This window comes from Mus caroli, unplaced genomic scaffold, assembly GCF_978045245.1.
Source record: "Mus caroli unplaced genomic scaffold, Mus_caroli_1 scaffold_13, whole genome shotgun sequence".
Lineage (NCBI taxonomy): Eukaryota > Metazoa > Chordata > Mammalia > Rodentia > Muridae > Mus > Mus caroli.
This window is the reverse complement of record NW_028227268.1, coordinates 1,291,238-1,317,715: the sequence shown is the minus strand read 5'-3', so window position 1 is coordinate 1,317,715 and position 26,478 is coordinate 1,291,238. Positions and strand designations below refer to the sequence as shown.

General features: G+C 56.2%; 4 protein-coding genes across 13 annotated transcripts in view; 3 read left to right on the top strand and 1 right to left on the bottom strand.

Moving 5' to 3' along the window:
• Positions 1–11,463, top strand: part of Aspscr1 (ASPSCR1 tether for SLC2A4, UBX domain containing) — a 36,433-nt gene extending 24,970 nt beyond the window's left edge. For all 4 annotated transcript variants that reach the window (XM_021176863.2, XM_021176867.3, XM_021176865.3 and 1 more), the window contains 9 exons: positions 3,454–3,593; positions 3,789–3,870; positions 4,802–4,868; positions 5,730–5,792; positions 6,199–6,251; positions 10,678–10,729; positions 10,950–11,019; positions 11,091–11,266; positions 11,360–11,463. In XM_021176863.2, coding sequence (XP_021032522.1) covers positions 3,454–3,593; positions 3,789–3,870; positions 4,802–4,868; positions 5,730–5,792; positions 6,199–6,251; positions 10,678–10,729; positions 10,950–11,019; positions 11,091–11,266; positions 11,360–11,373 — 717 coding nt within the window. In that variant the 3' untranslated portion in view covers positions 11,374–11,463. The remainder of the gene's footprint in view (positions 1–3,453; positions 3,594–3,788; positions 3,871–4,801; positions 4,869–5,729; positions 5,793–6,198; positions 6,252–10,677; positions 10,730–10,949; positions 11,020–11,090; positions 11,267–11,359) is intronic.
• Positions 11,464–13,163: 1,700 nt separating this feature from the next.
• Positions 13,164–15,997, bottom strand: Cenpx (centromere protein X). 3 transcript variants are annotated; one of them, XM_021176833.3, is made up of 5 exons: positions 15,915–15,997; positions 14,062–14,113; positions 13,926–13,979; positions 13,609–13,720; positions 13,164–13,525 (listed from the first exon to the last, which is right to left on the bottom strand). In XM_021176833.3, the coding sequence occupies exons 1-5, from the start codon at positions 15,939–15,941 to the stop codon at positions 13,372–13,374; spliced, it is 399 nt and encodes a 132-aa protein (XP_021032492.1). In that variant the 5' UTR covers positions 15,942–15,997; the 3' UTR covers positions 13,164–13,371. The 3 variants fall into 3 exon arrangements, with proteins under 3 accessions (XP_021032492.1, XP_085685475.1, XP_085685474.1); XM_085829349.1 differs by having other exon boundaries at positions 13,609–13,695; XM_085829348.1 differs by lacking the exon at positions 15,915–15,997 and adding an exon at positions 14,638–15,622.
• A 148-nt stretch (positions 15,998–16,145) lies between these two features.
• Lrrc45 (leucine rich repeat containing 45) lies at positions 16,146–23,333 on the top strand. Of its 4 annotated transcripts, none has more exons than XR_015044903.1 (18): positions 16,146–16,275; positions 16,390–16,750; positions 17,147–17,208; positions 17,379–17,449; positions 17,650–17,828; positions 18,036–18,164; positions 19,273–19,385; positions 19,697–19,755; positions 20,047–20,124; positions 20,259–20,394; positions 20,466–20,543; positions 20,664–20,775; positions 20,876–20,946; positions 21,276–21,368; positions 21,699–21,791; positions 22,070–22,338; positions 22,417–22,564; positions 22,837–22,973. XR_015044903.1 is itself a non-coding variant. In XM_029483660.2 (18 exons), exons 2-18 carry the CDS (start codon positions 16,531–16,533, stop codon positions 23,031–23,033), a joined length of 2,013 nt encoding a protein of 670 aa, XP_029339520.1. In that variant the 5' UTR covers positions 16,147–16,275; positions 16,390–16,530; the 3' UTR covers positions 23,034–23,333. The 4 variants fall into 4 exon arrangements, 2 of the variants coding, with proteins under 2 accessions (XP_029339520.1, XP_021032628.1); XR_015044902.1 differs by having other exon boundaries at positions 22,049–22,338; XM_029483660.2 differs by having other exon boundaries at positions 16,147–16,275; positions 22,165–22,338; positions 22,837–23,333.
• Positions 23,334–23,563: 230 nt separating this feature from the next.
• On the top strand, positions 23,564–26,232 carry Rac3 (Rac family small GTPase 3). Of its 2 annotated transcripts, none has more exons than XM_085829347.1 (6): positions 23,564–23,846; positions 24,436–24,507; positions 24,714–24,831; positions 25,011–25,073; positions 25,446–25,545; positions 25,684–26,232. In XM_085829347.1, the coding sequence occupies exons 1-6, from the start codon at positions 23,812–23,814 to the stop codon at positions 25,812–25,814; spliced, it is 519 nt and encodes a 172-aa protein (XP_085685473.1). In that variant the 5' UTR covers positions 23,564–23,811; the 3' UTR covers positions 25,815–26,232. The 2 variants fall into 2 exon arrangements, with proteins under 2 accessions (XP_085685473.1, XP_021032631.1); XM_021176972.3 differs by having other exon boundaries at positions 25,386–25,545; positions 25,684–26,227.
• Positions 26,233–26,478: the final 246 nt, after the last annotated feature.

Below are 26,478 nucleotides of genomic sequence, written 5' to 3'. Positions count from 1 at the left end.
ATTTATATCCATAGTAGAGAAGCCAAACAGTGAGGAACAATAGACATGAAAATGGGAACCTGCCTAGGAGTGGGTGTGTTAGTGTGCTGGGGTGGAGCTCCCTGGAGGTAGGTGTCTTAGAGAGGAGCAGCGCTGCTCTGAGCTGCCCCAAGCCTGAGTCAGTCTGGCACAACTGTGTCCTGCTGTGCTGTCCAGGGCGTTTGATGGTGTCCATGTGCTCAGGCGCCTCCCACCCTCCCGCCCTCCCTTCCAAGGGTGGCTGAGCCCTGTGAGTAACAGGAGGTTTGGCCTGCATCCCTCTTGTAGTGATTCATGTAAGCTCAAAGCCTCAGGGGAAAGGCTTCACATTCCCCTCACCAAAGCCCTTGTCAGCACTGCAAGCAAAGGGAGCAGGCGGCTGTCGATGGGGAAACTGGAAACTCTGAGATTGAGGTCACCTCTGAAGAGTGTTCCCATGTTTTCTTCATCTGTCATCTCATCCTGGAAAATCACTGTCAAAAGAGGAAACTCGAGCAGGCCCATTTCTGATATGAGTAGGGCATCCTGCGGCCACGAGGCCCTGTGGGGCTGGCCAGGCCAGGCTTCTTGGAGTTCTCTTCCTTCTCTGCTTGGAGTGGTCCTTTAACCTCTACTTCCCACTGACCCTGGGGTGGCTCCAGCTTGGAGATTGCTTACAGCAGTGCCCACCTGCCTCGCAGGGGCGCTGTTCTACGTGCCTCCTGTGCCCTAGTTCTCAATTGCTTGGGGTCAGATGTGGTGGAATTTATGGACGTGGGATATGGGAGACTACTGCTTTCTGTCCCGGTCAGCTCTTCCTGGCTGTTTCCTGCTCCCCTTGCCTCTTTTCTGGTCAGAGTGCAAGATCCTCACTGCTAGCCAGGACTCAGAATCTGTTGTGTTCCTAGGTTCCCTAGAGTCAGAGCCCTGTGCAGGCTTTAGTAAGGGCTCTTTCACCCCAGTGTCAGTCCATCACAGCCCCACAGGTAGGGAAGGCAGGCCACCTACCTTTACCTGTACACCTTCATGCCAGCTCTTCCTAAGGCACTCTCTCAGCATTCACATAGCAACTGTCATATGCCCTGACCCTGAAGGCTTATTTTGAGGATTTGGGCCCGACATGCATGAGCCTCCTGGGGAAAGGCTCTTTAAGATGACCTTCACCCTGAGCCCCTGTTCTGAAGGAACTGGCTTGTCCTTGGGAGTCTCTTGCCCAGGCTTCTCATTGTGCTTCCTAGGAGCCCTTGAGCTTTGCAGCCTCAGCCCAGTGGCTGAGCCTTTTGTGTCCTCCCACAGCACAGGAGGGTTCTAGGACGTTATCTTGGGTTCCAACCGTTTTCTGTTGGAGGAATGGCAGGAGAGGCTTTTCTCTCCTTCAGGTACCAGTGGTGCTCTGGCTGTCTCTCTGGCTTCTCAGGCTTGACTGTTCCTCACAGCTGTTCCTGTGTCCTTCTCTTTGTCCTCATGTCTCATCTCCAGATATGAGCTCTATATCCAGAAACATCTCCATAAGTACCTAGGGTGGGAGTCGTGTGTAAGACTGTCGGGATGGCAGATGGGAGCCAGGCTCTGGCAGAGAGAGCATCCTGAGTAAACAGGGGCAGGCATGGCTGGGGGACAGCTGTTGGCCTCTGTGCTGCTGACTGCCCTGCTGCAGCCCCTCCCTGTCCGGTGGCCCTGGATGGAAGCTGTGAGGGAAGACTGTGAGGCTGGTGGAGCTTCTTCACTCTGAGTTCCCTGGCTTCCCCCGCTGCTTCTGGTGGCAGCGTGATGCTTCCTGTCGGCTAGCTGCAGGCCTTGCAAGGTGTCATGGAAGATTCTGGAGCCTTGGACCCTCTGTAGCAGCCCACTTGACCTGATCTTTGCCAGGAGGTTCTAGTAGACCCTTTTACCTTAGTGCGTCTCTCTTGTAGCACAGCTGTCCTGAGTAGGCTCTGTGTCCTGTCCTTCTGGTCCCTGGGCTCCTGGGGCTTTGTGGTAGACAGTTTTCCTGAGTAGAGCATGAAGGGGTCCCAAATAATGAAAAGTACCCATGGAAGCAGCTAGCAAGCCACCATCCTCCCTGATGCCCCCTGAACTAGCAGCAAGAGAGTCTGCCTGAGTACCTCTGGTTTTTGAACCTGAGTACCTGAGGCTACATGCGCTTTCAGATCCCAGATTGCAACCACTTGGCCTGGCCCAGCTGTCCACGGAGACTGTTGCTTAGAGTTCAGGATGTGCTACATTCTGCCCTCCCACTAGAGCCTGGGCAGGCTCATGGCCCCGCTGGAATGTAGGCACTGTGGCTACGGGGGCAGCCTAGCTCTGGGGCAGACTGCCTATGGTGGCTGCTCTGTGACTGTGGCTTTGAAGGGGCAGCCCCCTGGGTCCATGGTTAGCCACCCATGGCCCCTGCCCAGGCCTGAGCCAGCCTTTCCTAGGTATATAGCCCAAGGTCAGATGGGCTCCATGGTTAGAACAATATAGTGAAGCTTAGTAGTTGTAGGGATATGGTGTCCATGGACAGGGGCAAGTGAGGGGACTTCCAGGGAGACATCTGGGACAGGTATGCATCAGAGTACAGCCAGTGTGGGAGTACCGTGGGCGAGTACCTTGTCCTGGCAAGGGTCAGCCTCCCTGAGCCTGAAGACGTCTTCAGAATGATGGCACTGCAGCTTGGCCCTGACTTGTGGAAGGCTGCTGGAGGGCAAGGGGAAGCTTGTTCTTAGAGCCAGACAACCTGTCCCCAAGTTGTCAGCATTGCAGGGCTTGGCTTGTGGTATTACAGCTGTTTTGTCTGCAGGACAGGACCCAACATGGGTTCTGCCAGCCCAACTGGCACCTTGGTCAGGCCTGGCTCCATGGGGTGGCCCCAGCACAGAGGAGGTATCCCTCCCTCCTGGGTACCGCAAATGGACTGGGTCTGCCTTGTAATTTTCATTGCCATTGATGCCAATTAGGAGTGACGTTGTCCCTTCCTCTGTCCCTGGGTGGGCAGAGGGAAGGCCAGCTTGCTCCCCAGGGAGGGAGAGGTGGAGTCAGCCTGGCTTTGGGGCTGTGACTGTGAGAGGGCAGTAGGGGCAGCTGGCTGGGGTTTTTGCCAACACTCTAATTTGGTGGCTTCCACTGTTCCTCCTTTCTGGAACCCCTGACGTGGCCTCCAGGAACAGGGGTGCAGCTCCCTAAGTTGGCTTCCTGGACTTGAGGTTCTTCCACTGAGGCAAGAAGTGTGTTAGGACACTTTGGGGCTGCCCTGAAGTTGAGTGCCCGTGGGCAGCACTGACGCCCACAGAGGGCTGAGCTTCACCACAGCAAGGCTTCTAAGTGCTACCGTCTCGAGCCCTACTCTGGCCCTCTGGTTGTGAGATAGTTTGCTGGAATGGAGAGTCTTCATGACTGTCCCAACTGTGGGGACACATTTACATGCACGTGCACATCCGTGCTGAAGCCATATCGGCTGAATTCGTCTGTTCACAGCCCGTTGACCGAGATCCTGTGGTATACCACCCTGACCTAGAGGACTTGCTACAGCCCTGGCCAGCAGAGGTGCCTGACGAGTTCTTTGAGGTGACTGTGGATGATGTGAGGAGACGCTTGGCCCAGCTCAAGAGTGAGCGGTGGGTGCCCCTGGCCCTGTGGTCATCTCAGTGGCTTTCCTCTGTGGCTTCACCCTGGTACCTTCCTACTGTCCTCCCCTCCTAGGGGGAGAAGAGCCCTTAGGGCCTTGGAGAGTGGGGGAGGGCGGTTGGGTTTTGGGCTCCAGAGTAAGCAGCTTTTCTGCTGAGATTGGGACCTGGCTCTCTTCACCACAGGAAGCGTCTGGAAGAAGCCCCCTTGGTGACCAAGGCTTTCAGGGAGGCTCAGATGAAGGAGAAACTGGAACGTTACCCAAAGGTCAGCAATGGCTTCCTTAAGTTCCTGTGGGGCAGACTTCCCCAGAAAGTGACTGTGACATCCACACAGGTAGTTAAGTCAGTTCATAGATTAGGCAGCCCCAGGCTCACGTAGCACCACCACGTGGGACCTTCTCCTTGGCTGAGCAGGTGTCATGGTAGGCCTGGGTATTGAATTGAACTTGGCTTTGTCTGCTGCACTAGGCAAGTGCTGCTTTGCCACTGACCCTAGGATGGAAAAAACCCTTATTTGTTTGCTTTGTTGTTGTTTTTGTTGTTGTTTGGTGGGTTCAGAACTTAGTGTTCTGTCTCCACCTCCTGAGCATTGGATTTCAAGTCTACAGCACCACACCCAGCCAACAGAACAGATTGGAAAACATACACAGGATGTTACGTTTGTTCACTAGTCCATCCGTTTGTTCATTCATTTAGACAGGGGCTTATGTAATCCAGGCTGGCTTCAAATGTACTTTATAGGCAGAGATGACTGTGACTTCCTGACAGGAGAGTTACAGGAGTGTGCCGCATACACAGTCCTATATGAGCTTTTAGGGTGCACACGTTCTGGGCTCTTGACTCCTCCTTTTTTTTTTTTTTTTTAAGATTTATTTATTATTATATGTCAGTACAGTGTAGCTGTCTTCAGACACACCAATAGAGGGTGTCATATCTCATTACAGATGGTTGTGAGCCCATCATGTGGTTGCTGGGATTTTAAACTCAGGACTTTTGGAAGAGCAGTCAATGCTCTTAACCACTGAGCCATCTCTGCAGCCCCTTGACTCCTTCTTGTAGCTCAGATGTATTTATTTAGGAGGACAGGGAAAACCAGGCCTGGGGTAGCTGATGATTCCTGTAGTAGGAACAGAACAGGGAGACCCCTCCTTGTGCTGAGTGTAGCTCTGACTTCTCTCTCACTTGCTCTTCAACAGGTGGCACTGCGGGTCCTATTCCCTGACCGCTACATCCTGCAGGGCTTCTTCCGCCCCAGCGAGACAGGTGAGTGCCTGCAGTACCTGGGAGGGCTACTGTGCCCTGTTGGTTGTTCTACACCACAGGACTGCAGTTCCTGCCCTTGGAGCTTGGAAAATGGGGTAGTGGCAGGCTGCCATCCTCACCATGTGACATGCAGGTGGCTCTGAGGTTGCAGCATTTGTGGGTCCTCCAGGTCCAGTTCAGGACTTGGGCTGCTTCTCAGAGGGTTCAGTCCTGTCCCCAGAGCTCGTGAGTCTGAGTGATTGGGACACAAGTAGGTAGGAAAGCCTCTGAGAAGGAGCCATCAAAGCCAGCAGAGATGGAGCGGACCTTGGTGGTCTGGGTTTTTTTGTTTCTTTTTTTGCCTTTTTTTTTTTTTTTTTTTTTTGGTTTTTCAAGACATGGTTTCTCTGTGTAGCCCTGGCTGTCCTGGAACTCACTTTGTAGACCAGGCTGGCCTCGAACTCAGAAATCTGCCTGCCTCTGCCTCCCGAGTGCTGGGATTGAAGGCGTGCACCACCACACCCTGCTGGTGGTCTGTTTTAAGACAGTGAAGATGAAGTAGTTCTAGGCCTGAGGGGTTCCTATCCTGGCAGGGTTCAGGTTGAGGAGTTGGGTCCTCAAGAGGGACCAGGGATGCTGTCAGTAGGCAGGCCTCACTTGCATCAGGATGGGGATCCTAGAAGTGGTCTGTACTGTGGTCCCCACCTTGCTGAACATGTAGGATAGTGGGATGCACTGCGGAGTCCTCACATCCAGGGCTTAGCATCTACCACCAACAGGGTGGCTGCTGAGCCTGCATTGCTGGGGACAGCCTTGGTGCTCATTGTCCCTAGGTTCCCAGCAGGACCTTGAACAATGAGTGGTGTTCCCCTTTCTCCACAGTGGGGGATCTTCGAGACTTTGTTAGGAGCCACCTGGGGAACCCTGAGCTCTCCTTTTACCTATGTAAGTCTCTACTCCTCAGCTGGCCCTGCCTCCATCTGGCACGACCCTTTGTCCCTCGTTTTAGTCTGCAAAGTGTGACCTTCTCTCTGGGATGGGACTTAAGATAGTTTTTGCTCTAGGAGCCAAGTTGTCTAGCTCTCCAACCCTGGGTCCCTTGCAGGGAGCTGATATCAGTGCCCAGCTCCCCAGTTTGGCCTCTTTCCCAGTCTCACCCTATGACTCAAGCTGCAAGGGGGACTGGATCCAGGAACAGGGTTGTCACCAGGGTGACGAGGACCCCTGTGAGCAGCAGAGGTGGGTGGAAAGCCTGTGACCTGAGACATGATTCACAAGTCCTACTAAGGTCTGTCTGCCCTGACACATGGGGCCTACCAGTGTCCTAAAAGACAGCCCCCTCTCTCCACAGTCATCGCTCCACCCAAAATGGTCCTGGATGACCACACGCTGACTCTCTTTCAGGTACCGCTTTCCTCACGGGAGGGCGTTGCTGGGCTGACTGTACTGGGAGGGCAGGGCGCCATGCTGCGGTCGGGTTGGGAAGGAGTGCCCTGGCAGGCGCTGCGGTGGGTAATAAAGCCTTTTAGAGCCGGTGAATTCAGAGGGAGCAGTGCGCCTCTGAAGTTGTTTCTGACAGGGCTTTCCAGCCTCCTCCGCTTCCTGCCTGGCCCCGGGGTGGGGATGGGCCTGCCCAACTAGCTGGCCTGCTGTCCTCAGCTGGGGCCGCCTGGAGGTCCTGGCCCCTGGGCTGCTGTATGACACCAGCTCCTTAGCCTCTAGGTGAGGAAGAGGCCTGGCAGCCTGGTCAAAGAGTGGTACTGGGCCTCAGGAGAGCTGGGGTCTCTTAGGGTCCTTAGCTGTCTTTGGCTGTCATCTCTGCCTCTTTCCCTAGACCTCCTGCCTGTAGGAGTGTGTGGTTGGCCCCAGGCTTTTCCATGGGGCCTCCAGAGGCAGAGGCTACTTGACCCTGCACCCTGCAGAGTCAACTGGAATGAATGCCTTGTCTTCCCATCCCCCCCCCCCCAGCATCTGGGACCTCCTTAGCCCCTCTAGTCTAATGGTTTCCTTTTCAAAGTCTTTAGATATTTTAATTAACAACAGAGGTGCCTGAAGGCCTCTACAAAAGTCTGGGTTGGGGGTGACAGGCTCCACTGGCTGCCTAGAACTGCCACCATTGGGGTGAGACAGGGCAGGGAACAAGCTGGAAGCTCACCAGGGACTGTACATTTAGGGAAGTGCAGCCACATGGCTCTGCTGTAAGGGAAAGCAGGGAGGTATCCCAGAGCAGGCCTGTGACCCCGTGATCCCCTTCTTGGCTTATGAACTGCCAGGCGCCAGCTCTCTTTCTTCATCTCTGCCCCTCCCTACCTCCCTGGCCAGTGTGTTGATAAACACTGAATCTGTAAGATGCTTTGGGATTGAGGCCAGTGCCCAGGCCCCTCCCCTAGTCTGGGTTCACATGCCCCCTCCCCAAGCTCCTGGGTGCCTCTCACCCGCCTCAGCCTGATTCCTGGTGACACTCTGCCCCTGCTACCAGCAGCCGTCTCCTTTCATCCGTCAGCTCTGTCTGGAGCCACAGGGCCTCCCAAGGGGTGGCATCCCTTCCTGCTGCTGAGGGAAAGAAGCCTGCTCCCCTCCGGTAGGTGAGCAGGCAGCAGCCCTTGAAGCTGCAGCTTTCACAGCTCTGTCTTGGGCAGGGCTGGGCTCTGCTGCCCAGGGGTGGTCTACATTATGTGGGATGCCGGTGGCCCAGGAGAGCAGGGGCTTTCGGAGGGCATGGAGGCAGGGAGAACTAAATCACAGAGAGGTAGGGTGCAGAGCCCCACCTGCACTGTGAATTTTCTGGGCCTGTGCCCTAGGCTCCCCGCTGTCCCCAGCCACCCCCTTGCTCAAGGTTTAGGAGATGAGTAGTAGTATTTTGTTGGTGCCATAGGGAAGGAAGAAGGGCAAGGCAGGGAAAAGCCTATGGTCCTATGCCCAGCCCCACCTGGCCTGCTGTGCTTTCTGAAGCTTGGCGAGGTCTTGCCTTCCATGTCCTGTAGGTGTATTCTGGGAATTGCTGATCAGTTGCCACCCTCATCCCTCCCCCTGGGCTCTAAGTGGTCCTGGGAGCCTAAGGGGAGGGATGTAGCTTGAACCTGGTGGTCAGGCGGTCAAGTGTGTTCACTGCTTTTTCTGTTGTCTGTGGTAGGGGTAGGGAGAATGGGTTCTAGCCTGGCATCCCAGCCGGTGTCAGCTCCCGTGTGGGGCAGGGTGGCCCAGTGGGGGGCTGTGCAGTGAGCAGAGGGTGGAATCTCATTTATTGATTGGTCTTCTGTGCACCTTCCCATGTTCCATTGGGACCTCAAGCAAGTGGGCAAGGGTTTCAGCTTCTGGCAGGCACTGAATGAAGGCTGAGTTCCTGAGGACGAGCTGGTCCTAGGGGCCTAGAAGACCCCTTTGTAGAAGAGGATTCCTTCCCCGTACTTTCCTGACTTCCTGCCCCAAGCTCAGGGTATCTTATCTTCAAGTTGAGAGAAAGAGGTAAGGAATGAGGTAGGCCCTGGACTCTGCTGCAGACAGAACAGAACAATGGCAGAGTGTGCCTCATATCCAGCTGAGTCAGGTGAGGCTCAGCCTGGAGGGAAAGGGCACTTCCCTGTCCCCTGCCGTTGGAGTGTAGCCTGCTCTCCCTTGGACAGGCTTGGTCCTGGCAATGCCTGGTATTTGCTTAGAGCAGGCAGGCAGCTTCAAAGAATTCAAAGGCCCACAAAAGGCAGCCTTGGACTCTTAGAGGATCGTTTGGTCCTGGGGAGAAAGAAGAAGGTGGCAGGCAGCCTTGCCTTTGGGAGTTGAACAACATTGCTGGGCTGTGCCATTGCTGCTAAAGAGGGCAGAAGCTCTTACTGTCCCAGGTGACCGAGCAGCAGGGGCTCCACAATTGGAGAGGGAGATGCTAGAGAGAAGTTCATGCGTGGGTTCATATTAAGGCACAGCCTCCTCTGAAAACTGATGAACCTTGATGTTAGCAATCCCCTGCCCTCAACTCTCCTCCATCTGGGGCTAGGGACAGAGCCCACAGCTGGCCTTGCCTCTCATGTTGTTCTGGGTTCTCCCTGACCTCATCTGAGCTCCCCAGGCACTGCTTGGTAAGGAAGGGTCCAGCCTTGGAGCTGCCACATGGCAACTGCCTCTCAGTCACTTCCCAAGGGAGCCCCCTTGACTGGTGGTGGTAGACAACAGACAAGACCTTGTGGGCATGCCAGCCAGGCTCCCAGAGGTGTTAGAAAGAGTGTGCCACAGGCTACATATGAACACCACCCAGTTGCTGGCAGGAGTATAGAAGGTGGCTCTGGCTACTCGAAAGGCTAAGTAAGCCATTATGGTGGGAGGTGAGCCATTATGGGCCAAGGAAGGCCCTAGCACTGTCCTCCCATGTCCCTGCTTGGATCCCTGGCTGCCTTCTGGCCTCCTCCCAGGGGCACTGGGGGCAGCCCCACCCCCACCCCACAGGCGCCCTCCCAGGGGCACTAGAGCAGCCCCCCCGCCCACCCCACAGGCACCCTCCCAGGGGCACTAGAGGAGCCCCCGCCCACCCCACAGGCCTCTTCTCATGCTGCTTTGATCGCAGACCTCACAATTGCGTTTCAAAGCATTCACCGCCCTTGTTTGTGTCCCTCTGTTGCCGGCTGGAGGCTGAGGTTTCAGCGTTCCTAGGCCTGGCCTTTGAAGCTTGCTCTTATTAATCTTTTAACATCCCCCAACCCCACCCACCCCGCCCACCCCTCCAGCCTGTGGCACTCACAGGAGCCTGGAGCTCGGAAAGAATGCCCTCAGCCTGCAGCTGCAGCCCCTTCTTAGGTCCTGCCAGACTCCTGGCTGCCCTCAGCTTTTGGCCACGTCAGCCAGCCCCAGCCCCAGCCCCAGCTCCCTTGGGCACAACCTCTGAAAAAGAAAAACATTCGGATGTGGATGTGTGATACTCGGGCCTCTCTGACCTCTACAATCCTGGGCTGTAAGGGAGGCTCAAAGCCGAGTGTCCAGTGGCGTCAGAGAGGAAGCGACCTTGTCTGCTTCATGCTCCCACCCCATACCTTGCCCAAGAAAGTAGGACCAGTCCCTGCACAAAATCCCACACCCTCTGCCCTCTTTGGATAGGTGGGCCACAGGACAGCAGAGCACCAGCAGATTTGGGGCTGGTGTGGTTTTGGGTAGGTGTGGCTTAGGAGCCTTTGATCCCAGGCATTCAGGTGTGTTTTCAAAGCACTGGCTATCCTTGTCTGGGTGGGACAGAAGGAGCTTGGGCTGGTCCTGGCTCTGACTTCCTTCTTAGTGTTAACAACTCTGCCTGGACTGGTGTATCTCACAAGGAAGCATCTCTCGCTCATGGCATCTCTAAAGCAGCTTGATTCTGAGAGCCAGCCCCTTTGCCGCGTGCCCGGGCCTGTTCTCTTAGGACACTCCTGTCTGCAAGTGGCTCTGCTTAAATTCTTAACCTTAGAGACACTCCTACCCACAGCCCCTTCACTGTGGGTTGTTTGTTTGTTTGTTTGTTTGCTTGCATAAGCAGAGGGAGGGGTTGTGTGTCCATGGGACAGGAATACAGGTCTCTTTCCCACTTCTGTCCATAGACAGTATCAGTCTGGAAGACCCAGACACCCCTCCCCACAACAGCCTTATGTCTCCTCAGTCATAAACTGACATTGACAGTTTGCTGGTGCTATAGCTGGGCAGTGGGACTGAAGGACACAGTTCTCACATGAGAAGTAGGGCTCCCAACTGGTGCTCTGCTGTGGTCCATGATGGGTGGAGTGCTAGAGAAAAGGGGTAGACTTGCCTCTGGAAGACTGGAACCTGCTGAACACTGCCTGCCTGTCTGGCCCTCTGAGCCTCCCTGCCCTCCTTGCAGGCAAACCTCTTCCCTGCTGCGCTTGTGCACTTTGGAGCTGAAGAACCAACAGGTGAGTGAGGCCAGCAGGACCCTCCCTGAATCCTGCTTTCTCTGATGCCCGAAGCAAGATGCCTTAGGTGTTCGCTCTGAGGTCCTTAAGTGGGTTGGGGGGGCTGCATCCCAGGACCCATCTCCTTGGTGGGGAGTACCTGCCTAGCACACTCACTGGCAGCATGTGAGTGGAAGTGCAGGTTTCATCTGTGGCTGAGGGTAGGCTCTGGCTTCTGAAGGTCTCTATCTGGAACCTGGGCTGCTAGAACACACCGTCTCCCCATCTACTGCTGATGTGCTGGTGGCCAGGTAAGTTCATGAGGGGTTGGGAGCCCCTCCAAGGCTGTGCCCACCACCTGGCCTTGGCCTCTCACCTCTAGGTGTATGTCCCGGGCTGCCGGGTCCCCACCTCTGCTGCCAGCCCCTGACCCTGTGTCCCTGGAGTCTGAGCCAATTGCTGAGGATGGGGCACTGGGGCCCCCAGAGCCCATCCAAGGGACAGCCCAGCCTGTGAAGAGAAGTCTGGGCAAAGTGCCCAAGTGGCTGAAGCTGCCAGGTGCCTTCCTGCCTGCCATGGACTAGCTGGGTGGGGCAGGGTGGCTGGGCAGGAACTCAGGGGTTTGTGATCATTCTTGTGTTTGCATCACAGCCAGCAAGAGGTGAGAGCTACCAGCCTGGAGATGCCCATCACCAGCCACAGGACCCTACCCCCACCCACCCCGAGCAGGAATAAAGAGTCGCGCTTCTCTCAAAGCTGAGTTTCTTTTCTGCAGAAAAGGCCCTCAGGCCTCCCTCAAGCTCTCTCATCCACTGCTTCCCAAAGAACCCTGGGAGTTTGGCTGGACCACAGGGTGTTAGTGTTTTTTAAAAAGCTGGGGTATCTCTGAAGGGCCTGAGGCCAGAACCCTGGGCAGGCTAGCTTCTCTTCCTTTATATCTGACCTCTTTAGCCCCTTTATAGATTGGAAGTGTAGGAGGAAGTCTCCTTTGCAAATTACCTGCAACCTGGGGCCACATCGCGCTTTTGGCACACAGCCAGAAGAGGACGACTCAGGGGCTTGCTTACCACAGAGCCACCTTTGACTGTCTGGCCTGGGGTGTTCTGGTAACCCTTTCTCCATGCCTTCAGCTGGGGACTGCAAGTCTAGTTCTAGCACCTAAGCTGGTTGGAGACCTGTGTCCCATCAGCCAGCTCCTTCCTGAAGGTCTTTCATTTCCCACCCTCTCCTCAGTGCTTGGGACGAACCCAGAAACTTACCCTGTGTGGGGGGGCGGGGGTGGGGTGTTTGGGGGTTGCAGGCACTCAAGAGCAGCTCTCTACCCAGCTCAATCCAGGCTAGCCATTGCCTTCAGAGGTTGCCCTCAAATCTGTTCTAGGCCCTGTGAGAGTTGTCTCTTCATATTATATGCCTTCTCTGCTTGATCTCCCACCCGGACTCACATGGTCCTCAGTACTGGGTAGCCGGCTCCTAACTCCTGAGCTTACCACGGTGTTTCCACACTGGACTCTGACAAGCTCCAGTAAGGGACTTTGAAGACCTACAGGGGTACTATGTGTAGCAGGTAGCAAATCATCCCACATGATTGCTTATTTTGATTTGTTTTTTTTTTTTTTAAAGATTTATTTATTTATTATATGTAAGTACACTGTAGCTGTCTTCAGACACTCCAGAAGAGGGCGCCAGGTCTCGTTGCGGATGGTTGTGAGCCACCATGTGGTTGCTGGGATTTGAACTCTGGACCTTTGGAGGAGCAGTCGGGTGCTCTTACCCACTGAGCCATCTCACCAGCCCTTGATTTGTTTTTTGAGACAGGGTTTCTGTGTGTAACAAAGCCCTGGCTGTCCTGGACTCATTTATGCAGATCAGACTGTCCTCGAACTCAGAGATCCGAACTCACAGAGATCCGTCTGCCTCTGCCTGCTGAGTGCTGGGATTAAAGGCGTGTGCCACCACCGCCTAGCCAGACACCCAGCATGTTTTCTGAGAATTGGCCTGCCGAGGCCTGATGATCATCAGAGGGCTCAAGCCTAGACTGGGCGGGCTTCCAGGAAGGCCCCACAGCTATGCCTCTCTGAGGGTACATCCTGGCCCTTACCTATACGCAGCCTGCAATCAGGCAGGGCAGGATTAAAGGAAAACCTTTCTGCAGACTGGCCCAGGCAGCAGGCCTTCTCACCTTGTGTATCCAAGTCCCGCCTCCACCAGTGGGCCGTTACTGGTTCACAGAAACATGCTTGGACTCCATTGCCTACAAGTGGCAGTTGCTGTGGCAGATCCTGCCACATGTGTGAAGGCTCCAGTTTTATTGCAGCATGTGCACACATGCTGTTTGTTATCCTGTCCTTTCTGAGAGCTCTGCATTTGTCCCACTGAGATGGATGGAAGGGAGCACGGGGCTCAGGCTTTGAAGCAACTAGACTTTGGGTGATTAATGGCAAAGAGAAAGCAGGCCTCAGAGAGATGGTGTTGATTTATTGATGTTGCTTTGTAAGAACAAATTTACAGCTCAGGGAGGCATCCTGGGGGTGGGGGTCAGGTGGTTAAAAGGCTACACAGCAGCTTTGATGTAGGGTGGCAAGAAGGAGGCACTGCCAGCAGCTGGTTTATTTATAATGCAAGGCTGGGGGCGGGAGGAGGGCTGTGTCTGGAGGCAGGCTGGTTCACCTTTCCCTGCACCTGTCTCGCAAGGACTCTAGGAGGTAACAGCTGCTGGGATCTTCCCATCCTCCTGAAGCTGGAGAGCTCAGGAGTTGATGCTGGTGTGGATTCACTAGACCTTGCAGGCCACAGGAGGGAACTCTAGAAGTCCAGGAGCTATGGAGGAGAAACGGGCTCAAAGTGACCACACAGGCACCATTCTGGAGAGCTGCAGACTGCCCCACCTGCATCCCACATACCAGCTGAGGGAGCACTTTCTCCAGCTGATCCACTTCCACAACATCCAGGTCTTCTGCCTGGGCCTGCCAGACCCCACGGACAGCAGCCTCTGGTGGAATGTCATGAAGTGAGCTGGGGAAAACGGGGCAGCTCTAACCCTGCCCTTGTTAGGTCCCCTGCACCCATTGTCAGCCCTCAGAGGGGGCCTAGGTGGCTCTTGGGTAAGTGTTTCAGGTAGAGGACTTTGGTTTGTCAGTAAACTAAGGCTTTTCTCAGCTACAATCAAGCCTAACAAGAAATTGTCATCTTTCTGGTGTTGTGGGAACCCTTGGCTCACCTAGTACGAAGATCCTCAGGAACTCTGCCATGAGCTGCAGTGCATCCCCGCTGACTGAAGGGAGGGGGGGAGGGTGTCACAGGACAGCCTCCCTCCCTGTGCCCCACATATTCCCCACCCCACTGGTGCCCCAAACCTTTGGTCTTGCGATCCCTGAAGTGCAAATGCAGTAGTCTGCTCACCAGTTCCTGGAAGGAGGGCAGAGTCAGTGCCATTCCTCACAAGGCTGCCATTGTCCACCCCCTGCCCCTCCCGAGTATCAGCTCTGAATGGGGCATGGTTGTGACTTCCCAGCTAGAAACTGCTATCCTGGGCCATTTCCTATGTTGAGAGGATGAAGCCAGCTGTGCTTGGAGGGGAGGATGTAGCCCCCAGTGACGGTCACCTCCAATTCTGGGAGCTGAGAGGCAATGCTGCACCTTTACTGCAGGGAGCTAATGCGGCAGCAGATGGAGGGTGGGGGCAGACAACCTTGAAGAACGCTGGCCCCTTTGGCAGTCCTGGCTTGGATCTACTGCCACACACACGGGACACCCAGCATGTTAAGCTGGGCTGTGGCTGGAGGGCTGGGTGGACTGATAACCAAGAACCCTTGAGCTTTCTTTGGCAAGAAGTTTGAAGTCGGTTCTAGTTGTGAATGGAGACACAGCACTAGTTTGGGGAAGACACTTGTAGACAAGGTCTGGAGAGACCTAGCTGTAATGATGAGTACCAGGTGGTGGCGGCAGATTGGCCAGGCATCTGGAATGGCTTGAGAACTGAAAGGTTGGTGGTAGTTTGTGAGGTGGAGATGAGAGGGAGAATCCAGAGGCCTAGGAATCCCGTGAGAACACCAAAGGTGAACCATGAGGAGCCCCTGAGCATCTGTGCAGTTTGTGAAGCTGAGACCACTCAAGTTTGCCTAGTCCAGAACAGAATGGGGAACGGCTGAGAAAAGGCAAAAGGTAGGCAGTGACAGGCACCCACGACCCTCGAAATGGATGGCCTACAAAGGAAGGTGAGTTTGGATTCACGAGCGTCAGCCACAGAAAAGCCTTGATACCCACTCGCTGCAGAGGGGCGCGGGTGGGAATGGACACAGGCACAGGTGAACTTGTTAGTTGGGCGAGGAGGGTCCATGAACGACTACGTGAGAGCAGTGCCACCTGCTGGTCCCCCCGCCCCCGCTCGCTACCAGAGGTGCGAGAACAGGGCCCCAGTCCCAGGAACCCCAACAGCAGACTGACTGACAGACAGACAGCACCTGGGCAGAAGCCCATGTCAGAGCCAGCGAAAACAGGGCTGGACTACAGCTCCGCAGGCTGTTTCATGGAAGAGTGGATGTGACTGCTGGAGGGTAGGATTAGGGTAAACCTAATTAGGCACCTCAAACTCCTGTTCCTGTCCAGAAGGCCACAGCAAGAAATGTAAGCCCCTCCCTTCCTGTCACTCTTTCCTGAGACAGCCCACTCCCCATAGTTCAGTGAACTATCACAACTCCGGTCACGGTCAAAGCCCCCAAAACTCTACTCAAGTCCTGAACGGAGTGCGAAGGCCAGGCTGAACTCTGCACAGGGCGCGCATTGGCCTGATGTCAAGAGCCGACCCCTCAGGTGGCACCACTTATCGTGGAATGGAGCGCCTCCGCTTAAATTTCGAGCACGTGGGCGAGTCCTCCCAAATCTGTCACTGAGAGATGGCCTCGGCCCGAGCAGTGAAGGCTCGCATCAGTGTGCCTCGCGCACTCCCATCGGCCGAGTTGGAAAGGCCCTGTGGTCCCTCCCGGGAAGACCCCTTGTAGCCAGCCTGGATGTGCCACTGGTCGTCCAGCCTGTTAATCTACAGACCCGCTCAGTCCAACCGCAGAGCGCGCGGGCTGCTCCAACCCTGCTGCCAGGCCCCCACCAAAGACACAGTAACACGTCGACGAGGCTGACTTCGAGCATGCACGACTGTCACGCGGGGATCCGCAACGCCCGAGTGTGCCTGCCACTATTCCAGAGGTCTCACCTTCCGGAAGCCACTGTTTTCCTCCATGGCCACAGTCTCGAAGTGCGCTCTCCGGAACCCTCCCACATCCCAACCAATGAATGTGGAACGCGACCCTGAGGTCCCGCCTCCAATCCCAGTAGCCAATCATCCAAGCGTTCCCCTCGCTGGGACTTGAGTTTCAGCTCAAGCCCGCCTTTCACTTTCATTGGTCTACGGATAGCCATGCCTTCCGCAATGCCTCCTGGGAGTTGTAGTTCCTATCCTTCCCGGCGCACCACACTCTTCCTGGATACTGAGGCGCGAGGAACCGCGTCCTGCCTCACCAGCGACCCGAGGCTGCGTCGCGAGGGCGGGCTGGGGGCCACAGGGCCAGACTAGGGTATGTGCAACGCGTCTACCTGCTCTTCTAGGCCAGTGTTCTGCTGCGCTCCAACTCTATCTCCAAACCCCTTCCTCGAGCCATTCCAACCTCCTTTCTATTCCACATTTCTAGGCCTCCCCTTATATAGGGCCAGCTCAGCTCATCTCCGCGTACACGCCCTAGGGAAAGGGGCTCCCAGCCATCGGCCTAGCAAGCTAAAGTGTATCCTGTCTCCAGGGGCATGCTTGCAAGGCTCTGTCAGCATTCGGGGACATGGAGGAGTTCCGGCGCTCCTACAACCGCCTCTGCGAGGAGAGTGGGGCTGAGCCCCAGGAGGCTGTTCTGCAGCAACTGCACCAGCTTCCGAAGGGCGGACTGGACCTGACTACTCAGAGCCTGACGGTGGAGACCTGCAGGGCCCTCGGCAAGCTGCTGCATAAGGAGACGCTGTTGAAGGAGCTTGTCCTCAGCGACTGCATGCTGAGTGAGGAAGGTGAGGCCAGTGGCCTCCGCACCTGAAACGTCAGAGTGGGGTTCAATCAAACACTTTTCCTCGGGGCTAGCCTCAGAGCGGGTGTCTGTGAGCAGGAAAGTCTTTGCGTGTCCAGGCAAAGAGCTTCTCTGCTCTCTCCTCTCTTCCTGCATCTTTTCCAAAACCTGGGAACAGAGGTCAGTGTCACTGTAATAGAGAAGCCTTAATGTTCCCAGCTTTCACGGTTCCCCATGCCGGCTTGAGAAAGGTCAGGTCTGGCAAGCTCAAAAACTGTTTCTGACGTGGCCTTACAGCAAGCCAGAACAGTGGTACCGCTGTCTGAGTAGCAGCCCTGATGTCACTGAGTAGCAGCACCAGCTCCAGTGACAGCCTTCTCTTCCAACTACCTTTACACAGGGTCCATACTGCTGTTCCAAGGGCTGTGTGCCAACACCAGTGTGCAGCATCTGGATCTAAAGGTGAGCGGGCTTGGGATGCTGCTAAAGTCAGGAAAACTAGGATCTGGCCACCACAATGTTGCCTAGAGCTATCTCCTAGCCTCTCCCACCACCTGGAGTCTCTGTGGCTCAAATATGGTATTCAGAGCCAGGGTAACAAGAACTGACTGGCCAGGATGTTCCTTTTCTAGGGCAACAACCTCCGAGCTACAGGAGCTGAGGCTCTGGGAAAGCTCCTTCGACAGAACAAGTCTATTCAGAGGTAGGTAGGCCTCGCCTGCACCGCACAGCTTCCTCCCTGTGTGGCCTAGGGTCCTGTAATCAGCTCACTTCCCACCACCTACCAAGGTTCTGCCCCCATGAGTAGTGAATAACCTGGTTAATCCTGGCCTTCCACGTACCCTGGGCTCTGTGGGAGGAGTGTTCTGCTGAGCCAAAAACCCGTGTCCACCCTTCCTGTAGCCTCACGCTGGAGTGGAACAACCTTGGCACATGGGAAGATGCCTTTGCCACCTTCTGTGGGGGTCTGGCAGCCAATAGTGCCCTGCGGCAGCTGGACCTCCGAAACAACCAGATCAGTCACAAGGGAGCAGAGGAGCTGGCCCTGGCCCTGAAGGGCAACACTACCCTCCAACAGCTGGGTGAGGTCTCCTGAATTCTGCTGTACGCCCATGAGACCTAGGTCCATTGGGCTGTATTAAGTTGCACCCTGTCCCTCTGCTGATGGAGAGGTTAGCCTGGGCTCCTGGCTATACTGGCAGCCACCACGGGCAGTGAAGCACCAGAGAAAGTATCCTCTGCTGGGCCAGCACTTCCATACAACTGAATGACAGCAGGTTTCCTTCCAGACCTGCGCTGGAATAACATTGGCCTCCTGGGGGGCCGGGCTCTGGTGAACTGTCTCCCCAGCAACAGAACCCTGTGGAAGCTGGACCTGGCTGGGAACAACATCCCTGGTGACATCTTGAGAGCCGTGGGTATGGGCACTCAGGGCTGCTAGCTTCTTACAAGTCGGAGCAAGGCATGAAGCCCTTTAACAGGAGCCCTAAGGCATGGTGGCTCAGGATACACGTTGCTAGCCTAGGTCAAGGGGAAGCAGCTGAAGGTAGGCAGCTTTCTTGGTGCTTACACAAGGCTTCTATATGTTCACTGATACCTTAGCACACATGCAGTCAGGAGTGCAGACTTCACAGGTAACAGCCTAAGGCCCTGACAGCCATCAGGTGGCCAGAAACTCAGCTAGGGAAGCTTCCTGGTACTTTCCCCAGCCCCTCCCGTGTGTGTGTGTGTGTGTGTGTGTGTGTACGTGTACACGTGCTGTGTAGAAAGTAAATGTGGTAGGGGTGCCAGGGCTGTGCTGATTTATGTCAGAATTCACTTTCACTTCTGCCTATGAATCTCAAGTCCTTATAAATGATATCTTGGCCTCAGGCTCAGAAGTTTATCACATGGTGTCACCCTCTAAAGCCTGGGCTTTCAGAACTGGGGTCCTGGATGCCAGCCTTTTTCATGCTTCCTGCTGGAGAGTCACTGCCTCCTGCTGGCTGTGCCTGAATCTTCTGTCATCTCCAATGTCTTGTTCCCAGCCCTGTGTCTTTGTGGACTCAGTCCTTATAATTGTTTTATATTTGAGCTTCTTTTGTGTGTGTGTGTGAAAGATAGCCTTGCTATGTAGCCCAGGTTGGCTTTGACCACATAATCCCCCTGCCTCAGGAGCCTATGGGACCCAGAGGTGTCCGTCTTTTCAGGAGATAGCACCAGCTCTTAAAGTCATACACCCCTTGCCCTTTTTGTGGGGGCAGATGATCCAGGAAATGTCCATCTTTTGTGGGTAGTACAGTAAATTCCCCATATGTGCAAAAGATACCAGGGCATCCCAAGACCCTGTACAGCCTGGTCCTGCCTTGACACACTGAAGTGCTTCACCTGAGGGGAACTGGACAGGGGTTTCTGATGTGCTGTGGGTGTGTTGCTGTTCTAGGGTGGGCTCCCCAATGACCAACTTCCAGACACAGGCAGCACAGGACTGGGTTAGCCAATGACCCTAATATTGAGTCCAGCAGATAACATGACACTTTCTGACAGAGCAAGCCATGGACCACAACCAGGACCGACTCACTGCCTTTCGGGAGAACCAAGCACGCACCAAGATCCTTAGCAAGGAAGTTCAACACCTCCAGGAAGAGAAGTCCAAGCAGGTGAGTGCCCTCACTAGCCCTGGGCTGGCTGCCTTCTCCTTGTGGTATATCTATCCTCCAGGCCTCTGAGACAAGACTAGACAGGGCCGAGGTGGCCTCCTGGCCCACCTCCTATATGCTGACATCACCTCAGAGCTGAGAGCCAACAGGAGTCCTAACTTTCAGGCCTCGCTCTGTTGGTCCACCCTCCCTCTGAATGTAGTGAGGTCAAGACAACTGAGTCCCTTGCACCGGGACTGTGTCGATGCAGGTCCTGTCCCTGATCAGGGTAGGCTCTGCTTCTAATGGCGTTTGACTGACTTTGTCCCCAGTTTCTGGATTTGATGGAGACAATAGACAAGCAACGAGAAGAGATGGCCAGAGATAGCCGGTGAGTGAGCTCTGGAGCTGCAGGAAGCAGGACCACAGCTCAGCTTGGGTACCTGCGTCTCGGTGCCTGGCTTCTGGCTGGAGCCTGACCTCCCCTGAGCCCTGTGTGTTACAGGCCTGAGAACAAGGTCATTGCTTTCAAGCAAGTGGGCTGGCAGTTGGTGGCAGACGCTTGGCTCTGTACCTGGTGAACCGGGGATGGTGTGGAGAACAACAGTTGCCGCCGAGGCTGAGGGAAGCCACACGGCGGCTCCGGAGTTTAGATTTCCCAGAACTGCTTCTCTGTCTACAGGGCATCGGCAGTACGGGTTGGGCAGCTTCAGGAAGCCCTCAACGAGAGGCAGTCCATCATCAATGCCCTCAAAGCCAAGTAAGGCAGAGGAGGGAGGGACAGTGCTTCCTGGGATTTGACTAGAGGCTTGGTAGGAGTGAGAGCAGAAGACCTTTGCCAAGCAGGTGGCATTCTTGATGGAGCTGGACTGAGGGTGAGCTTCCTCTTTGTAGACTGCAGATGACAGAGGCTGCTCTGGCTCTGTCAGAACAGAAGGTCCGGGACCTGGGGGAACTGCTAGTTGCCGGAGACCAGGAACGGCAGAGCCTGTCCCAAAGACATGAGAAGGAACGCAAGCTGGAGCGGCAGGTGCGTTGTGTTGCATTGGTTGGTGGATGGAAGTGTATGACAGCGGCCTAACCCTTGCCCTTCTCTCCCAGGAAGCTGCAGATCGGGAGTCCAAGTTACTCAGGGACCTGTCTGCTGCCAATGAAAAGAACCTGCTGCTTAGAAGCCAGGTATGAGGGGCACGGATATGAGAGGTATGGCCAAAATGGGGATAGAGCCAGCTACCCAGAGAGCCCAGGGTGGTGTAGCAGGGCTAGGTGAAGCTTCCTCTAGTGTTGCCTGCTGCTCAGGTGGATGAGTTGGAGCGGAAGGCGCGGTCACAGCAGGAGCAGCTGTTTCTGACCAAGCAGGAGCTGACTAACACGTCGGCCGAGTTGAAGATCCGTGCTATTCAGGCTGAGGGTAAGCATGGACGGGCTTGGCACTAAGGGGGTCAAGGAGCTCCAGGGACAAGACGCCTTCAGAGCAGACTCACAGTACTACTTCTCCACTGGGCCTCCAGAGCGCTTGGATGTGGAGAAGAGGAGAGCCAAACAGAACATGGAAGACTTGGAAAAGCTACACTCCAAGGAGGTGCTGTCTTATAGATGCCCTTGGCGCTCCTGCCTCCACTTGGGGCCTGCAGACTGGCCCTGTGTGGCGCAGTACTCCCAGTGCATGCCCCTGGCCAGCAGACCTCTAGGTGGTGAGGCCGCAGTTGTAGGCAACGGTACCCATAGTTCAGGCAGCGGTGGACTTGCTGTTTGTGCTCCCCGGTCAGAGCCTCTGTCCTTGGTGCCCACCAGGACCCTCAGGGCAGGCCTTTGCCAAGTGACTGATACCCGACATCCTGGGTAGGGATTCCATGGGGTGAGGGCCAGGGGAGCTGGTGTCGGCTAGCCCTGACTCTCTCACTTGGACAGGTGGATCATATGACTCGTCACCTGGAGGAGAGTGAGAGGGCCATGCAGGAGAGGGTTCAGAGACTAGAGGCCCTGCGGCTGTCTCTGGAGGAGGTAAGGCCACATGGACCCTGGGTGCAGTGCAGCATGGTATTCATGGCCTCAGGACCCTAGGATATCCCATAGTCTCAGCCTTGCTAGGTCTCAATGTGAGGATCCACCCATGAGTGTCCCTACAAGGTCAGGGACTAAAAGTGACATTCGGGCCTGAGCAAGGAATGTCTGTGTGGTTCTGAGGAGGCTTGTGGAGAAGTTTCCCCAGCCTGGCTGCTCAGTAGCCTGGAAGGAGCCCTGGGTCAGTGTGTGTGTGTGTGTGTGTGTGTGTGTGTAGGTGTGTGTGTAGGGGTCAGGAGGATGGGCTAGTGACAGCCATCTGCCATGCAGGAGCTGAGCCGCATGAAGGCCGCGGTGCTCAGCGAGCGTGGCCAAGCTGAGGAGGAGCTCATCAAAGCCAAGAACCAGGCCCGCTTGGAGGAGGTGAGCGTGGGCCACAGGTAGGCAGGGCTAACCGTAGTACGAGGGCGAGACCGGGGCTGTGGGCCTCAGGCCTGGAATTCAGAGAGATTCCAGGAGTCATTGGGGCTGTGGTGCTTCCAATACTTCACAGTCAAGAGGAAGGCTAGAAACGAGTTAGTAGAGCTGACGTAGAGTCGACTCAAGGTCCAGGAGTTCAGTGGGAAACGCTTCTGGATGCAGGATGAGTTTATTACTGGTAATTGTATGGCACCATGCAGCCCTGTCCTCGGTCCCTGCAGAGAAGTGGCCAGTCCACTGGCAGACCATCTGTCCCTCCAATCTTGAGCTCAGACTGGGAGCCCTTCATGTGTAGCAACGATTCCCACACCCACAGCAACACCGCCTTGCTCATCTGGAGGAGAAGATCCGGCTGTTGGCACAAGCAAGGGACGAGGCTCAGGGCACCTGCGTGCAGCAGAAGCAGATGGTAGCTGAGTCCCAGGCACGGGTCAGCCAGCTGAACCTGCAGATGGAGGGGCAGCAGCGGCGTCTGGAGGAGCTGCAACAGGTAGCCATGCATCAAGGGGCACAGACATCAGGGGTTTGCGTCCAGGCCGTGATCTCACCCTCCCCAACCCCATTCCAGGAGCTGAGCAACAAAGACCAAGAAAAAGTGGCCGAAGTGGCCAGGGTCAGAGTAGACCTGCAGGAACAGATGGGCCGTATGCAGGCTGACCTGGTGGCCCAGGAAGCGCTGAGGGAGAAGGTGGCAGCCCTGGAGCGTCAACTGAAAGGTTAGCTCATGTCACCTGGGCAGCTGAGTTTGGCAGGGGTAAAGGTGGGGGAATCTCCTCTCTAAAGACCCAGCCCCCCCCTTTTTTTTGAGACAGGGTTTCTCTGTGTAGCCCTGGCTGCCCTATAACACACTCTGTAGACCAGGCTGGCCTTCAAACTCAGAGATCTGCCTGCCTCTGCCTCCCAAGAGCTATTATTATTATAGGTGTGCTGCACCACCTCATGGCTACAGGAAGGCAAGACACCTACTTATTGAGCCTCTCTCTTGCAGTGATCGGGAGTGAACACCGGGAGGCGCTGTTGGACAGAGAGAGTGAGAACGCATCTCTCAGAGAGAAGCTGCGGCTCAAAGAGGCAGAAATCTCCCGTATCAGGGACGAAGAGGCCCAGAGGGCAAGCTTCCTGCAAAACGCTATCTTGGCTTACGTGCAGGGGTCCCCTCTGAGAGCCTTGAGTCCCCCTAAATGAAGGGAAGCGGGAGAACCGAAGCGCCCAGCGAGGGTAGAAATGCTGCATCCCATTCTCAAGGGCAGGCCCGGGGTCCAAAAAACATCAGCTGCAGTTGCAGGGCTGGGTTCTGTCAACATCGGTGCTCAACGGCACACCTGCCCGTCCAAGGGACTTCATCCACAGTTCACCGTTAGCATAGGCGCGATGAAGCATACAGGATCGCGACCTGGAACCACAAACAGGACAGGACAGCAGTGGGAGGGAGCAGACTCCCCAGTGGCAGGGTGGAAATACAGAACGTTTGTACTTGGTGATAAATTCTCGTCCAGTTCCTTTCTGCACCAGTTGCCCCAACCGCGAGAATGACTACTGGGTCGCTCTGAGTGCTATCAGACAACTAGGAAGACCACCTCTGTAGTGGGTCGTAGACACGAGGGTTTCTCGGCTTCAGGGTGGGCTGGTGTCCCTGGGAAGCATCAGTCTCGGCCGCCCCGGCGCATCCATTTCTGTGGCGTCGCCAACCTGAGCTACACCGTGGCACGTTCTTGTTCCTGGGTGCGGACCCTTAGCTTGAGCCTTCGGGGTCCAAGGACTGGCTGGGGCTCCGCCCCCGCCGCAGCTCGCCCCTTGCCCCGCCCCGCCTGCGCGCACTCGGCTGTCTTCGCACCCGACACTCGGCGGTGCTCGGCTGTCTCCGGCCTCTCGCTCGGCGTTCGGGTCCGCGGCCGCTGCGGCGCCGGGCATTTCTCCGCAGCTCGGCTCGCGGCCGCGCCCGCCGCCGCCCGGCCCCGCGCCCATGCAGGCCATCAAGTGCGTGGTGGTTGGCGATGGGTGAGTTTGCTGTCCCGAGCCGCAGGGGCGGAGAGGCTGGTAGGCGGCTACCGGGTGCGGCTCGGCGGGGCGGGGCAGACAGACGCGCGGGGTCCAGGCGAGGCAGCTCCGCCGCGCCCCCACCACAGCTCGGCCGCGTGCGTCCAGGGACTGATGGGGTGGGGTCAAGCTGAAGCTGTCCACTTCTTCCAGCCCGGGCACACCTGATGCTGCCCGGCCTCTGCCCGGTGCTCTCAGTGGGTGGGGCGGGTGCCTCACCTGTGCTGATTCCTGGGTGGCTCCACCCTCGCGCCAGCCACCCAAGGTGCTGGAGCTCTGACGCCCCTGTGCGTTGCGGCGTGCCCTATCCAGGGTTGTGAGCCCTTGCAGCCGCGCCCACTACTGTGCTCCCTCGTAGGCTAGTCTGCTCTGGTCGTTTTCTATTAGCCCCAGGTGGCCGCAGATCTACCGAGCTACGACCTATCCACCCCACCCCAGTCACCCAAAGTAACCTCTAGCTCTGTAGGAGCGTACTGTCCTTGCCGGGGGTGGGGGAAGAAGGGGCGGAGGCTCGGTCCTGGATCCACGTGGGCTGAACCTCTTTCTACAGTGCCGTGGGGAAGACGTGCCTGCTGATCAGCTACACGACCAACGCCTTCCCAGGAGAATATATCCCCACAGTGTGAGTGCATGGAGATCGGGAGGTAGCCGGGGCTGGCCACTAGAGGCCAGGCACACGTGCATGGGACCTCCCAAGGTTCCAGGGCTGGTTCAAGTGATCCTGGTTCTGGGTTTCCGTGGTGAGGTGGGGTGCTGGCTAGAGTTTGGGTTCTGTCTGGGCACCAGTAGCCTGGCATCCCTGCCCAGCCTAGCCTTTCTACTTCGCAGTTTCGACAACTACTCAGCCAACGTGATGGTGGATGGGAAGCCAGTTAACCTGGGGCTGTGGGACACTGCTGGCCAGGAAGACTACGATAGGCTTCGGCCACTCTCCTATCCTCAAACAGTAGGTGGCAAGAGGGCCGACTCTGGGAGTGGGGTGGTTCCCAAAATGGAGTCGGGAGCTAGCCTTGGAACTAGCCTCGAACTCTGGGTGTAGGGTGCTTCCCGAATGGAATGGGGAGCTAGCCTTGTCTAGCTGCAAGGACATCCTTTGGTCAGTTCTGTCTGTCCCTCCCTCTGAAGGATGTCTTTCTGATCTGCTTCTCGCTGGTGAGCCCAGCCTCCTTTGAGAACGTCCGTGCCAAGGTAGGTGGGTCTAGGCAGAAGGCACACCCCTCTGCTAGGGATCTCTTCTGCTGAGGGAGGCACTGAAAACATCAGGGTATTGGGGAGGACAGCTCACCTCTGGCCTTGGGCCCTGACAGGAACTGTGGGCAGTCTCAAGCCTCCCTGGGTGGGTATCTTTGTTTACTGCCAAACCCTACAGACTCCTAGTCACTCTGTAAAGCGGGAAGAGCCAAGTGTGTCAGAGAAAAAGGTTCAGGAGCTGAGGCCTTCTTTGGGCAGATTGGAGGCCCCGCCCCCAGGCCTGTAGGGTCAGAACCTCCGTTCCCACAGTGGTACCCAGAGGTGCGGCACCACTGCCCACACACACCCATCCTTCTGGTGGGCACCAAGCTGGACCTCCGTGATGACAAGGATACGATTGAACGGCTGCGGGACAAGAAGCTGGCACCCATCACCTACCCCCAAGGCCTGGCCATGGCCCGAGAGATCGGTGAGAAAGCATGGACCTAAGGTTGGGATTATTCCTTTCTTATGCCCTTCCCCACCCCACCCTCCCCACCCCCGCCATCCACAGCTACCCCTCTGCTGTGCCCTTCCTCACAGTCTGCCCTCCCCACAATGCTACTAGGTTCTGTCAAGTACCTGGAGTGCTCAGCTCTGACCCAGAGAGGTCTGAAGACAGTGTTCGACGAGGCCATCCGGGCTGTGCTCTGCCCACCTCCAGTGAAAAAGCCAGGCAAGAAGTGCACTGTGTTCTAGAGCCTATGTTCTAGAGCCTGCACTGTGTTCTAGAGCCTGTGTTCTAGAGCCTGTACTGTGTTCTAGAGCCTTGCCTGGCCAGCCTGGCTGCAGAGCGCTGGCTCAAGTATGCGCTCGTGTTGAGCTGTGTGATGTCCCTGAGTCTGCTGTGGGGAGTGGTATGGGTGGGCAGGGGAAGCATGAGGACAAGGCTGGGGTGATGGGGTCCTGTCCCCTAGGCCTCCTTTTTCTGGGATATAGCTCCAGCCTTCCCTGGTCCCTATGGGAGGCCAGGAGGGAGCGGGGTCTCCCTCAGGGTTGCAGGGGTGGGTCCAGGGCAGCCCCAGGATGGGCTTCCCTGGAGGGAAGGGTGGGGGTGGTTTTGTTCATCACGTCCCAGGAAAGGGCGGCCCCTTCTTATTTTATACAATAAACATTCACCACCTCCTTTGTCTCGCTGTCTGCCCTACTTTCTGCCCTGGTGCTTGCCCCAGCCATTTCCCTAAAGGGGTGGGGGGCAAAAGAGTCTGGAATCCCTAAACGGTGCCTCGGACTATACATTTCCAAAGGAACTCTTGAGCTTAACACACCCTAGGTGAGGGAGCAGGCATACTTCGCTGCATACAGGATGGTCTCCATGTGCAAACCTGGGGCCTGGTGGGAACTGAGTGGGGGCTGGGGGGAG